General features: G+C 42.6%; 1 protein-coding gene across 1 annotated transcript in view; it reads right to left on the reverse strand.

The window, feature by feature from the left end:
- CDKAL1 (CDK5 regulatory subunit associated protein 1 like 1) overlaps nucleotides 1-10,720 on the reverse strand; it is a 790,924-nt gene extending 780,204 nt beyond the window's left edge. The window contains exons 1-2 of the mRNA XM_045056993.1: nucleotides 10,624-10,720; nucleotides 9,524-9,661 (exon numbers count right to left, since the gene is read on the reverse strand). Coding sequence (XP_044912928.1) covers nucleotides 9,524-9,557 — 34 coding nt within the window. The 5' untranslated portion in view covers nucleotides 9,558-9,661; nucleotides 10,624-10,720. The remainder of the gene's footprint in view (nucleotides 1-9,523; nucleotides 9,662-10,623) is intronic.
- Between the last annotated feature and the right edge of the window lie 443 nt (nucleotides 10,721-11,163).

Consider the following 11,163-nt stretch of genomic DNA (forward strand, 5'->3'; position numbering starts at 1 on the left):
AAATACTTTGATAGGTTTCTTTGTCCCAAGACCCCAAGAGTCACACTCTATTATCAAAATATACTGCCTTCTAGTAAGAGTGAATCCTGCTAATGGAAGGCCTTTTGCTTTTTTTGACGGTTAGGAGCTGAAAGATGGGGTAAATCTGAGGAAGAATCAAAGAATTGAAGAGGTCGGTGCTGAAGGGGTGTTTGGATGTGCTGAGCTGTACCTATTGGCTTCCTAGGGCTGATTGTTGGTATCTCTTCCAGCTCTGTGTTTGGGCTGTGAAATTAACCATGGTGAGAATATTTATACCACAGCACTTGGCAACTCTACAAATGAGCCCTTCCCACCTTCCAAAGACCTAGTTAGTAAGCACTTACGGCACAACCGTGGAGGAAAGAACTCTGTCAGAGCAGCAAAGAACGTTCCTTTGGAACAGAGATATCTAAGGGAGATTGTTTTTCAGACTGTCTACTTCTTGTTCTTCCCTTGACATCTTTAGTAAAGTCCCCTTTATTCACTATTGTTTTTATGCAAGTGGATTCTTGAAGGACAAAAGGACTAGGGCACAACTGCTATCTAAGACATGACAAACGGTGGCAATAATTGTCTTGATTATTCATGACAACCATAACAAATGGTGCCTTTTCTTCCCCCAAGAGAGTGCTAATGTAACCGCCTTCCTCAGGTAGAACAGATTACTTTTCTCCTGCTTCATGGCAGAACATAGCTCAGGGACCCCAAGGATGAGAGGCCATTGCTCCCATGGAGTCCCGTGTAAGCAGGGGCGTTCTCTCTGAGGTGATGACAAGTAAGCTGCAGTCCAGAATGGGAAGCCAAGGGAGAGAAAGAGTGGGGGGAAGCAAGGGAAAGCATTCCAGGCAGAGACGCCTGTAACTTCAAACGCTCTCAGGTGGGAATATGTGTAAGAAAGACTGGGATGAATGAATGGACAGACAGTGGCCTGGGCAGAGGTTTCCAAGTAGACCGAGATCAGCTATGCTAGGCCTTCTATACCGTGAACCATCAAGGGAGGTTTATTATCCTCAGGGAAGTTGTTGCGGATGACCGTGTCACATTTCCTGATGCTCAACATTGACTAAAGCTTGGTTGACAGGTACAATATTAATAAAGGGTTGCCTTAAGGGTATGGAGCGCATGCTTGTCTCTAAAAATCTATCCGTGGCTTAAATCGGAGTTGCTGAGTCAGTCTGCACTGCTGAAAGGTGCTGGGATTGAATGCCACAAGGTCAAGTTGAGAGACACGTGGCAGCTCGTATCCAAGATGACCCCAGTGATGCTCACCTTTCTACATTCTTCTCCTACACGGAATCTGGTCGATGGGTATAACCCACTCACGTGGAGGAAATGACAGTGTGGGATTCCTGAGGCTAAGACATCAAAGATGTGGTAACTTTCATCTCTTTCTTTCTCGGATCATTCGCTCTGGGGAAGGCAGCAGCCGCGTCATTAGGGCACTCAAGCAGCCCTACGAAGGGGTCCACGTGGGAAGGAACTGAGGCCTCCTGCCAATCATGGCACCAGTGTTCCAAGCCATGAGAGTGCAACATCTTGGCGTTGATCCTCTAGTCCTGGTCAAGCCTTCAGATGACTTCTCAGATGACTTCTGCCCTGGCTGACGTCTTTCTCTCTCCCTCTCTCTCTCTCTCTCTCTCTCTCTCTCCCCTCTGTGGGGACGAATGGTGGGAGGCCCTGGCTGACATCTTGATTACAACCACATGAGACATCCCAAGCCAGAACCACCTAACTGAGCTACTCCCACATTCTTGATCCACAGAAATGGTGTGATAAACATTCATTGTTGCTTTCAACCAATACATTTTGGTATTTTGTTAGGCAGCAGTAAATCAAAGCAGGCACTATGAAGAACAAACCTGGTAAGTTATTTGCTATGCTGACAACACTGTTTATCAAGGGTACTTACTGCCTGTGAGTTTTAGTTAACCTGGCTACACCTCAGATTTTTTTTTCCTGTCAAAAGAGACTAATAGTATGCATTTTTCAAAATGCTCAGAGCATTAATGGGAACAATAGGTGTAGTTAGTTTAAAGAATGAAATGGTTGGGGTGCTTGGGTGACTCAGCTGGTTAAGCATCCGACTCTTGATTTCAGCTCAGGTCATGATCTCACGGTTCATGCGTTCAAGCCCCGCATAGGGCTCTGTGTTGACAGCATGGAGCCTGCTTCACATCCTCTGTCTCCCTCTTTCTGCCTCTCTCTCTCTCTCTCTCTTTCAAAAATAAAAGAATGCTAAAAATATTTTTTTAATAAAGAATGAAATGGAATCATAAGTAGCATAAAGTAGAAATTCAGTGTCATCCATCATTATTTGCTGTTATTGTTATGACTATTATTTTTACATTTTAATAGAGAGAGAAGGACAGAGCTCAAGTAGGGGAGGGGCAGAGAGAGGAGACACAGAATCCAAAGCAGGCTCCAGGCTCTGAGTTGTCAACACAGAGCCCAACGCAGACGCCGGGCTCGAACTCACTAACCCTAAGATCATGACCTGAGCGGAAGTCCGACACTTAACCAACTGAGCCACCCAGGCGCCCCTGGAGTCAGTCCTTCTATTTGTTTCACTTGGTGTCTCTTTCGCAGTGTTGATTTTTCTTAGGTGTTTGGTGGTTCTTGCTTTGTTTTATTTTTTCTTTCTTGTTAATATTTGCTGTTACATGAAACCGCTTACCTCCATGCCCAAATGAGGCTCTCTGGTTACACCTATCAGTGCGTTCAAGTTTTGATCATAGAAAACTGATGCTGGCAATTGTAGTTGAGGGTTGAATAACGTGACAAGGTGAAGTGTGGGGGCATTCACACTCTGAGAGCTGGACATAAAAGGCTCTGCACAAAAATACATGGTTAAAGAACACATTTGTGCCTTTTCCACTCATGCTAGGCACTCAGTTCTGGAACAGTGAGATGTGCATCCCTAAACATACACTCTCATGCTAACACTACTCAAACCCCAGAGAAACGCTTTCCTCGGCTCACGTCTGTGACCTTGAAAGAAAAGGAGACAATCCTGTCCAAATGCCACAAAGGTTTGTGAGTTGTGCCCTATCGATTTGAGAAGTAGGTATTGTTTCAGCAGGGAGGATTTGAGAGGCAGAATCATTGAAGGAAGAGAAAATACAAATTAATTATCATGACAAATCCTTCCTCTCAAGATGAATGCAATAGTTTCTTACATAATGAAGAATTATTCTCCAAGAAGGCTGAGCATCCATTTTCTTGCTTGCCTTTGTGGATCTGGAGGTTCTCCTGACTTAGCTCGATATTTGAAACAATTGTACATGACAGCTGAATAAAATTTTGCGATATTGAATAATTCATATTACTTTTAAATTTGTACACTAACAGACGATAATAGACATGTAGCACAATGCTGACTCTTACTTTTGGCAAATAGATGGACAGTAAAAACTAGCTGTTAGTGTTTTCATTTAAAAATTAACAATATTGAAATAAAATTTTAAACACTTTTATTTTGAGAGAGACAGAGAGAGAGCAAGACAGGCACAGAGAGAGAGGGAGAGAGAGAGAGAGAATCCCAAACAGGCTCCACACTGACAGTGTGGAGCTCAACTCAGGACTTGAACTCATTAACTGTGAAGTCATGACCGGAGCCGAAATCAAGAGTCAGAAACTTAACTGTAAGAGCTACTCAGGCATGCCAAAAATAGCATTTTGAAAACATGTATGAAAAATAATTTTGACGTTTACTTAAATTTACACATTTTGATAAAAGCAATATAAATTGTGTACATTTTTTTTAATTAAAAAAAAAGTTTACTTATTTATTTTGAGAGAGAGAGAGAGAGTGCACGCTGTCAGTGTAGAGCCCAACTAGGGGCTCGAACTCAGGAACCGTGAGATCATGACCTGGGCCAAAATTAAGAGTTGAATGCTCAACCAACTGAGCCACCAGCCACCCCTAAATTTTGTACATTTTAAATATTACATTTTATTTTTAATTCTTCAGGTAATTACTTTCAATAAAAGACAAATTATGTAAAAATCTTGATTGTAACAATGTGGCTAGTGATTTCATTAAAATGGTCAAGGAGGGCGCCTGGGTGGTGCAGTCGGTTAAGCGTCCGACTTCAGCCAGGTCACGATCTCGCGGTCCGTGAGTTCGAGCCCCGCCTCAGGCTCTGGGCTGATGGCTCAGAGCCTGGAGCCTGTTTCCGATTCTGTGTCTCCCTCTCTCTCTGCCCCTCCCCCGTTCGTGCTCTGTCTCTCTCTGTCCCAAAAATAAATAAAAAACGTTGAAAAAAAAATTAAAAAAAATGGTCAAGGAAAAGAAATGTTACGGAATAAATATATATTAATGTACCAATTCTGGAATTTTTTTCCTCACACATCAACAGAATATCCAGACAAGTGCAATACTAATTAAAGTCAGACATTGTCGATATTTTGCAAAACATGGCTCTGCATACTTCAAAAAAAATTTTTTTTTAAGTTTATTTATTTTTGAGAGAGAGAGTGAGCGAGCGAACAGGGGAGTGGCATAGAGAGAGGGAGATACAGACTCTGAAGCAGGCTTCAGGCTCTGAGATGTCAGCACAGAGCCCAACACAGGGCTCGAACCCATGAACCGCAAGATCATGACCTGAGCCAAAGTCTGACGCTCAACCGACTGAGCCACCCAGGCACCCCTGGATACTTTAAAATATTTTGTTATGCAGGAGTATTTGTCAAGCTAGAAAGATTTTACACACACACACACACACACACACACATATACGCGTATATATATATACACACATATATATATCCGTATATATGTGTGTATATATAGACACGTGTATATGTGTGTGTGTGTGTATGTGTGTATATATATATATATATATACACATGTCTATACACACACACACACACACGTGTACATACAGAAGTACAGAGAGAGAGAGAGAGAGTGCACACTTGCTCTGTGGTTATAGAGGCAGCTTCCCCTTACCTGGGACCCTCTACCTATCTCCTGAAACACAATTCTCTTTATATAGAGTAGCGCTCATGACTTTGATTTGGAATCCCCACCCTCACCTCCAGCCCCACCATAGTCTTGGCCAATGTCTGGAGTCACCAATGGCTCCTTTGCTTTCTGATCCAAATATATATGGCAATTCTAATTCTGACCCTTCCTGGCCATTGTTAGCAAAAAACATCCTCAGGACTTTATTCTGGAAGCAAACAATTGGCCAGTACTTGGGGCAGTGAGGGAAATCCAACCATTCCTCCCATTCCAGGTCAGGTCTCTCAATCATTGTCATAATGATGCATCCAGGCTCTTCCCTTTTCTCCTATTTATTGACCATGAAGTTGGGGTTTCCTTAGGAAAATCCGTTCTTAACCTTGAGATATTACTGACATAACTTTCTCCTGTCTATGTGTGTTGGCTACAGTTTCTCTATGTGATTTCTTTGCTAATCTGATGCTATTGGTGTTTTATTTTCCAGGAATTCTTCACCTCTTCTATCTGCTGCCTACAGCCCTTCTAGATTTTTAGTGTCATGACTTACTGCTTTTAACATATCTTTCCTGACATTCCAACAGGCCTATGCACAGGAAGGGAAATCGTTGTTTGTGTTTAGCATGGCATCTTAATCCCAATATGTTTACTGACATTTTTTCGTCTCATTGCCTGGAGCTTGTCAGCTTTAGCAATACCAAGATGGTGAATTTTCCTACACGCACACTGCTGTGTCATGCTTCCACACCTTTGGCCTTGTGGTTTTCTCTTTCTCACTCAAAAACTCTTACCACCTTTCTTTATCTGAACTGTTACTTACCGTTCAAAACTCAACCCAAAGCACTCTTTTCTCCAACGAACCAACTAACTGACTAAAAGCAACAGTACTTCTGAGACACCTCACTTTGGGTCAAGCTTCCCCTTTCTCTGACATCTGTATGCGCTCTACCTCTGAGGTCGCCAGATAAAATACTTGAGGAACACTTCTCCTAAAAAATGGTTCATTGTTTATCTGAAATTCAAATTTAAACCAGTCATCCTGGTTTGTTTCTTCGTTGTTGTTGTTGTTTCTTGTTTTTTAAATGTTTATTTATTTATTTTGAGATCGAGGGAGAAAGAGAGTGGGGGAGAGGCAGAGAGAGAAGGGAGAGAGAGAATCCCAAGCAGCCTCCATGCTGACAGAGGTCACAAACTATGGGATCATGATCTGAGCCTAAATCAAGAGTCAGACCAACTGCTTAACCAACTGAGCCACCCAGGTGCCCCTAGGCATCCTGTTCTTGATTTTCTTCTCCAAGTCGGACAACATTAAATATTTCCTCACTTGTTACACTGTATGGGATTTATCTGCTTTCATGTGTACCTCTCCTTTGGTATTAGAGGTTTCTTACAGAAAGGGACCACGTCATTTTTTGGTGGGGAGTTAGTGGGGCGGGGATGTGGCATTCAAAGCCTTTTTTTTTTTTATCTCCATATCCTTAGTGGCTGACACGTTGTGTGACACACTAGGTCATATTCGTTAGGCTCTTAAGGTGGCAAGTAGTAGGAACAAGCAAACTCAAGTCCAATTAAGCAATGGAGAATTTATTATAAAGAGAATTCCTGGGCAGCTGGCTTCTGGAAGCATGTGGAACTCATTCATCTCTCTCTCTTATCCCTGCTTCCCTCAACCTGGAATTTCCTCTTCTCTAATTGCTGTGACTTTCTCTGCTACTCGGTGCATGGGGAGGATGCCCTCCAGAATGGTTACATCTCCTCCATTTAGGAGACAGACACTAATTTCTCTTAACCTCCATTCCAATTCCTGGGGAAGAGACTGTGTTCAATCAGCTTAGTCTAGGAAGTGAGGATCGTGTAATAAAAGAGGGCCCACTTGTGACCCTATAGTTTGTTAGGGAGCTTTGACAGTTGGAGGATGGACAGACACTGAAAAGTTTCTACTACCTAATGCTGCATTAGTCAGAGTTCTCCAGAACACAGAACCAAAAGAATGTGTATATCCATGTATACACAGACCAGTCATTTGCTCTCTTCAAACCTTGAACTGATTGGACAAAGCCCACCTACATGGCAGAAGGCCATCTGCTTTTAGTCAACGTCCACACATTTAGATGTTAATCTCATCCACAAACATCCTCGCAGAAACATCCAGAATATGATCCGACCACTTATCCGGGCACCATGGCCCAGCCAAGCTAACACAGAAAATTAATGGCACGTTATAGATGCTCAATAAAAATTTGCTTATTAACTAATAAGCAAATAATAATTTGCTGATTGAATCAGTTTTGGAAATTGAATCATTTTTTGAAAAAAAAAAAAGAATGTGCCAATTGAATAAATGTTGATGTTTACTACATTTAAACAGAGTTCTTTCTATGAAGATTCTCGGAGAAATGGTGATTTCAGGATTTTAGAACCAAGGAATAGCTAGGGCTTCTCATGAGTCCTGGCTTGTTTTATCCGATAAATCCTGAATCATGTAACTGATCATAATTCTCTCTTCATGTTGGACCTAAAAATGTTGGAATTGAATTAGTGTTTCTTTTTTACCAAATAGTGCCCTGGGTGTATCATGCACACTAATCTCATTGCTATCTACATGGTATCTTTAAGACAACTTTCATTCCTTTTTTTCTTTTTTCTTTTTTCTTTTTTTAAAAAAAAAATTTTTTTTTCAAAGTTTTTTTTAATTTATTTTTGGGACAGAGAGAGACAGAGCATGAACGGCGGAGGGGCAGAGAGAGAGGGAGACACAGAATCGGAAACAGGCTCCAGGCTCTGAGCCATCAGCCCAGAGCCCGACGCGGGGCTCGAACTCACGGACCGTGAGATCGTGACCTGGCTGAAGTCGGACGCTTAACCGACTGCGCCACCCAGGCGCCCCTCTTTTTTCTTTTTTTTAATAATCTCTATGCCCAACTGTGGCTCGAGCTCATGACCCCGAGATCAAGAGAGAGCCACATGCTCTACCCACTGGGCCAGACAAGTGCCTCTTTTTTCATTTCTTAATTGCCTCATTAACTTTTTTTCATTTGTTTTATAACTTAACTACAGTCCACATGCTGTACGTTACATCCCTAGAACTTATTTACTTTATAACTGGAATTTGTACCTTTTGACCACCTTCCCCCATTTCGCCTGCCTCCCCACCCCCCTCCCTGGCAACCACCACTCTGCTCTCTGTGTGTCCTTCTCTATTTGACTTATTTCATTTAGCATAATGCCCTCAAATGCCATCCTTGCTGTTGCAAATGGCAGAATTTCCTTCTTCCTTATGGCTGAATGTAGATCCCATTTTCTTTATCCATGCATCCCTCAATGGACTCTGGTATTTCCATGTCTTGACTATTATGAATAATGCTACAGTGAGCATGGGAGGCATATGTATTTTTAAGATAGTTATTTCATTTCCTTCAGATAAATACCCAGAAGCAGAATTGCTGGATCATATGGTAGTTCTATTTTTAATTGTTTGAGGAACCCCCATACTGTTTCCTATAGCAGCTGCACCAATTTACATTCCCACCAGCACTGCCTAAGGGTTCCCCTCACTAATTTGTTTTCCAGCGTATTTTATTTAACAGCACTGTATGGAAAGACTATGAATTAGTAAGGAAAGGAAGCAAACGCTTGAAATATTCTTGATCTACTTTTCACAGAATCAAGATCAACATCTTTCAGTTTGAGTGATTATGAAAGGAGCAATTGATATATTTTTAAGAATCATCATATGATCTGATCCCCACGTCCCTTCCATTCTGGCATTCCTGTTTACCGTTTTAGGAGAAACTCAGCACATATCAATCTCTTACCATTCAAAGCCTCATGTGAGTCAAGTGCTCGATGCTGCAATATATTGTTAAAATACTTCTAGGCATTTTTTTTTAAACCAGCTTAAACTGCTCTTTTTCTACCATGTTAAAATGTATACTGTTTTCCTCAGATCTCTAAAAACATTGACTTCTAGAAGAGGCCCTTTGTCTAGTGGTGGTAGAGATGGAAAGTGAGCCAAAGTAAGAAAGAGTCACTCAGAGCCAAAACAGAGCCAGGAGAAGGGTCTTGGTAATGATATCTGAATCTTTGCAATAAACATGGCAGCATTAGAATTTTCCCAAATAGTCTGGAAAGTCTCCTTAATTATGCCACTGTATAATTATGTTTGGGAGGTTACACTGAAACTACTCTATTTTTGATCACTGAAGCAACAGAAACTTTATTATAATGCTTAACTCTGGAGGTGCCTGGGTGGCTCAGTCAGTTAAGCGTCTGACTCTTAATTTCGGCTCAGGTCATGATCTCATGACCGAATATTCGTGGGGGCACCTGGGTGGCTCAATAGGTTAGGCATCCGACTCTTGGTTTGGGCTCAGGTCATGATCTCCCGGTTCGTGGGTTCGAGCCCCATGTGGGGCTCTGCACTGACAGTGTGGAGCCTGCTTAGGATTCTGTCTCCCTCTGTCCCTGCCCCTCCCCTGCTTGTTCTCTATCTCGGTCTCAAGAAAACGAAAACAACAACAACAAAACAAAAAAACTTACCTCTGAGAGTGGAGGCTTTCCACATTATGTTCATTGGGCCTCCTGCAAGTAAGCGGCCCTGGGTGTGGCAGCTTTAAGTGATAGGAAGAGGCCAGAGGATGGTCTCCATTTCCTTTGCTTTTATGTCACTCCCTTGCCCTGGTAAGGAAAATAATCATCCTAAACTAAGAGAAGCTTTCATAAATGATGTAGAATTCCATTAAAAGGTTGGTACTATTTCAGTGATGCCAAATAATTGCCAAAAGAAATAGGAGAGAAAAAAATTGGTCATTTTCCCATGAAGAGTATCTTTGTAATTTTAAGAGGCTAAATAATCAAAAGATGAAAAAGTATCTATGAGGTATATTTATCTTCCCCCAAAGTATAATAAATAGGGTAAAAAGGAGCAGAGTCCAAAGGAAGGTTTTAAACTGAGTTGGGTGCCTGTTTCCACAAATAATATATTTTTTTAAATTTATTTGTTGATTTTGAGAGAGAGAGAAAGCGTACATGTACATGCAAGGGGGTGGGGCAGAGAGAGGGCAAGAGAGAATCTCTAGCCGGCGCCGAGCTATCAGCGCAGAGCCCCATGTGGGGCTCGAACCCACGCGAGATCACGACCGGAGCTAAAACCGAGAGTCGGACGCTTAACTGATCGAGCCACCCAGGCGCCCCCACAAATATTTAATAGAATATTGCTTCGTCTCTGTTCTTCCATGAGGTGCGTGCTGCGATAGCCAGATCGGCAAGAGTAAGGTCCGCGATGCCAAATACTAGCGCTGGGTGGTCGGAGGGGATTTGGGCTTAGCGGACCCGCGGTGAAGGGCAGGTGCATCCAAGCCGAGATGGCACAGGCTGTGATAGCCTGAGACACAGTGGGCCTCAGAGAGCGAAGGACTAAGAGAAAAGCAAAGATGATAGGAAATAAGCCACGGAATTTGGAGGCGAGACAGAGGCAAGAAGGAGCAAAGCAGCAACACGGCTCCGAACGGTCTTCCTCGCTCCAGGTCTCCCCTCCCCGCTGGTATTTTCACGAAATGAACTACGGAAGCTGCAGGGCACATAGCACAGGAGCAGCGGAGACCCCTGCTCTCATCAGCCTGTCTCCCGTTGGCACCTACCTAGGAGCAAGTCATGCCCGGGGCTTTTGAGATGTGACTGGACACAGCTGGACGAGGGGCCTGGAGGAAAAGCAGTTTTTATCAAGGGCGGTTCCTGGCACTCTGTCTGCACACATCAGCACTTCAAAGAAGAGCTAAGCAAAGCACTCTGTGGTCTTGGTGCGGCAAAATGACCTTTTTCTCTCTCCTTGCTTCTCTTTGGAATTTTTTGTTTTCTGATTTGTTTCTTGGCTTAAAAAAAATAATGAATTGTAAAGCTTTGCTTTTCTCTTTATGCTACCCAATTTTCGAGTTTTACCTCTCAGTCCAAGGCCTTTCCTGCAGTGCACAGCAAGAAAAAAAAAAAAAAGATGACCTCAACCTGCGGTGCGTTATTCCTCTATAATTAATTAGCAATATGATAGGCGACGAAAAGATCACATTTGGTACTCCGAAGACCAGTTTGCCATCAAAGAGCCTGTTAAACCCTTACCTGTCTCCTTCTTGGGCATTTTGGGGCCCAACCTTAAGAAAAAAAATTTTAGGGGTTACCTGGGTGGT

Source organism: Felis catus, chromosome B2 (assembly GCF_018350175.1).
Source record: "Felis catus isolate Fca126 chromosome B2, F.catus_Fca126_mat1.0, whole genome shotgun sequence".
In the NCBI taxonomy this organism is placed as follows: Eukaryota; Metazoa; Chordata; class Mammalia; order Carnivora; family Felidae; genus Felis; species Felis catus.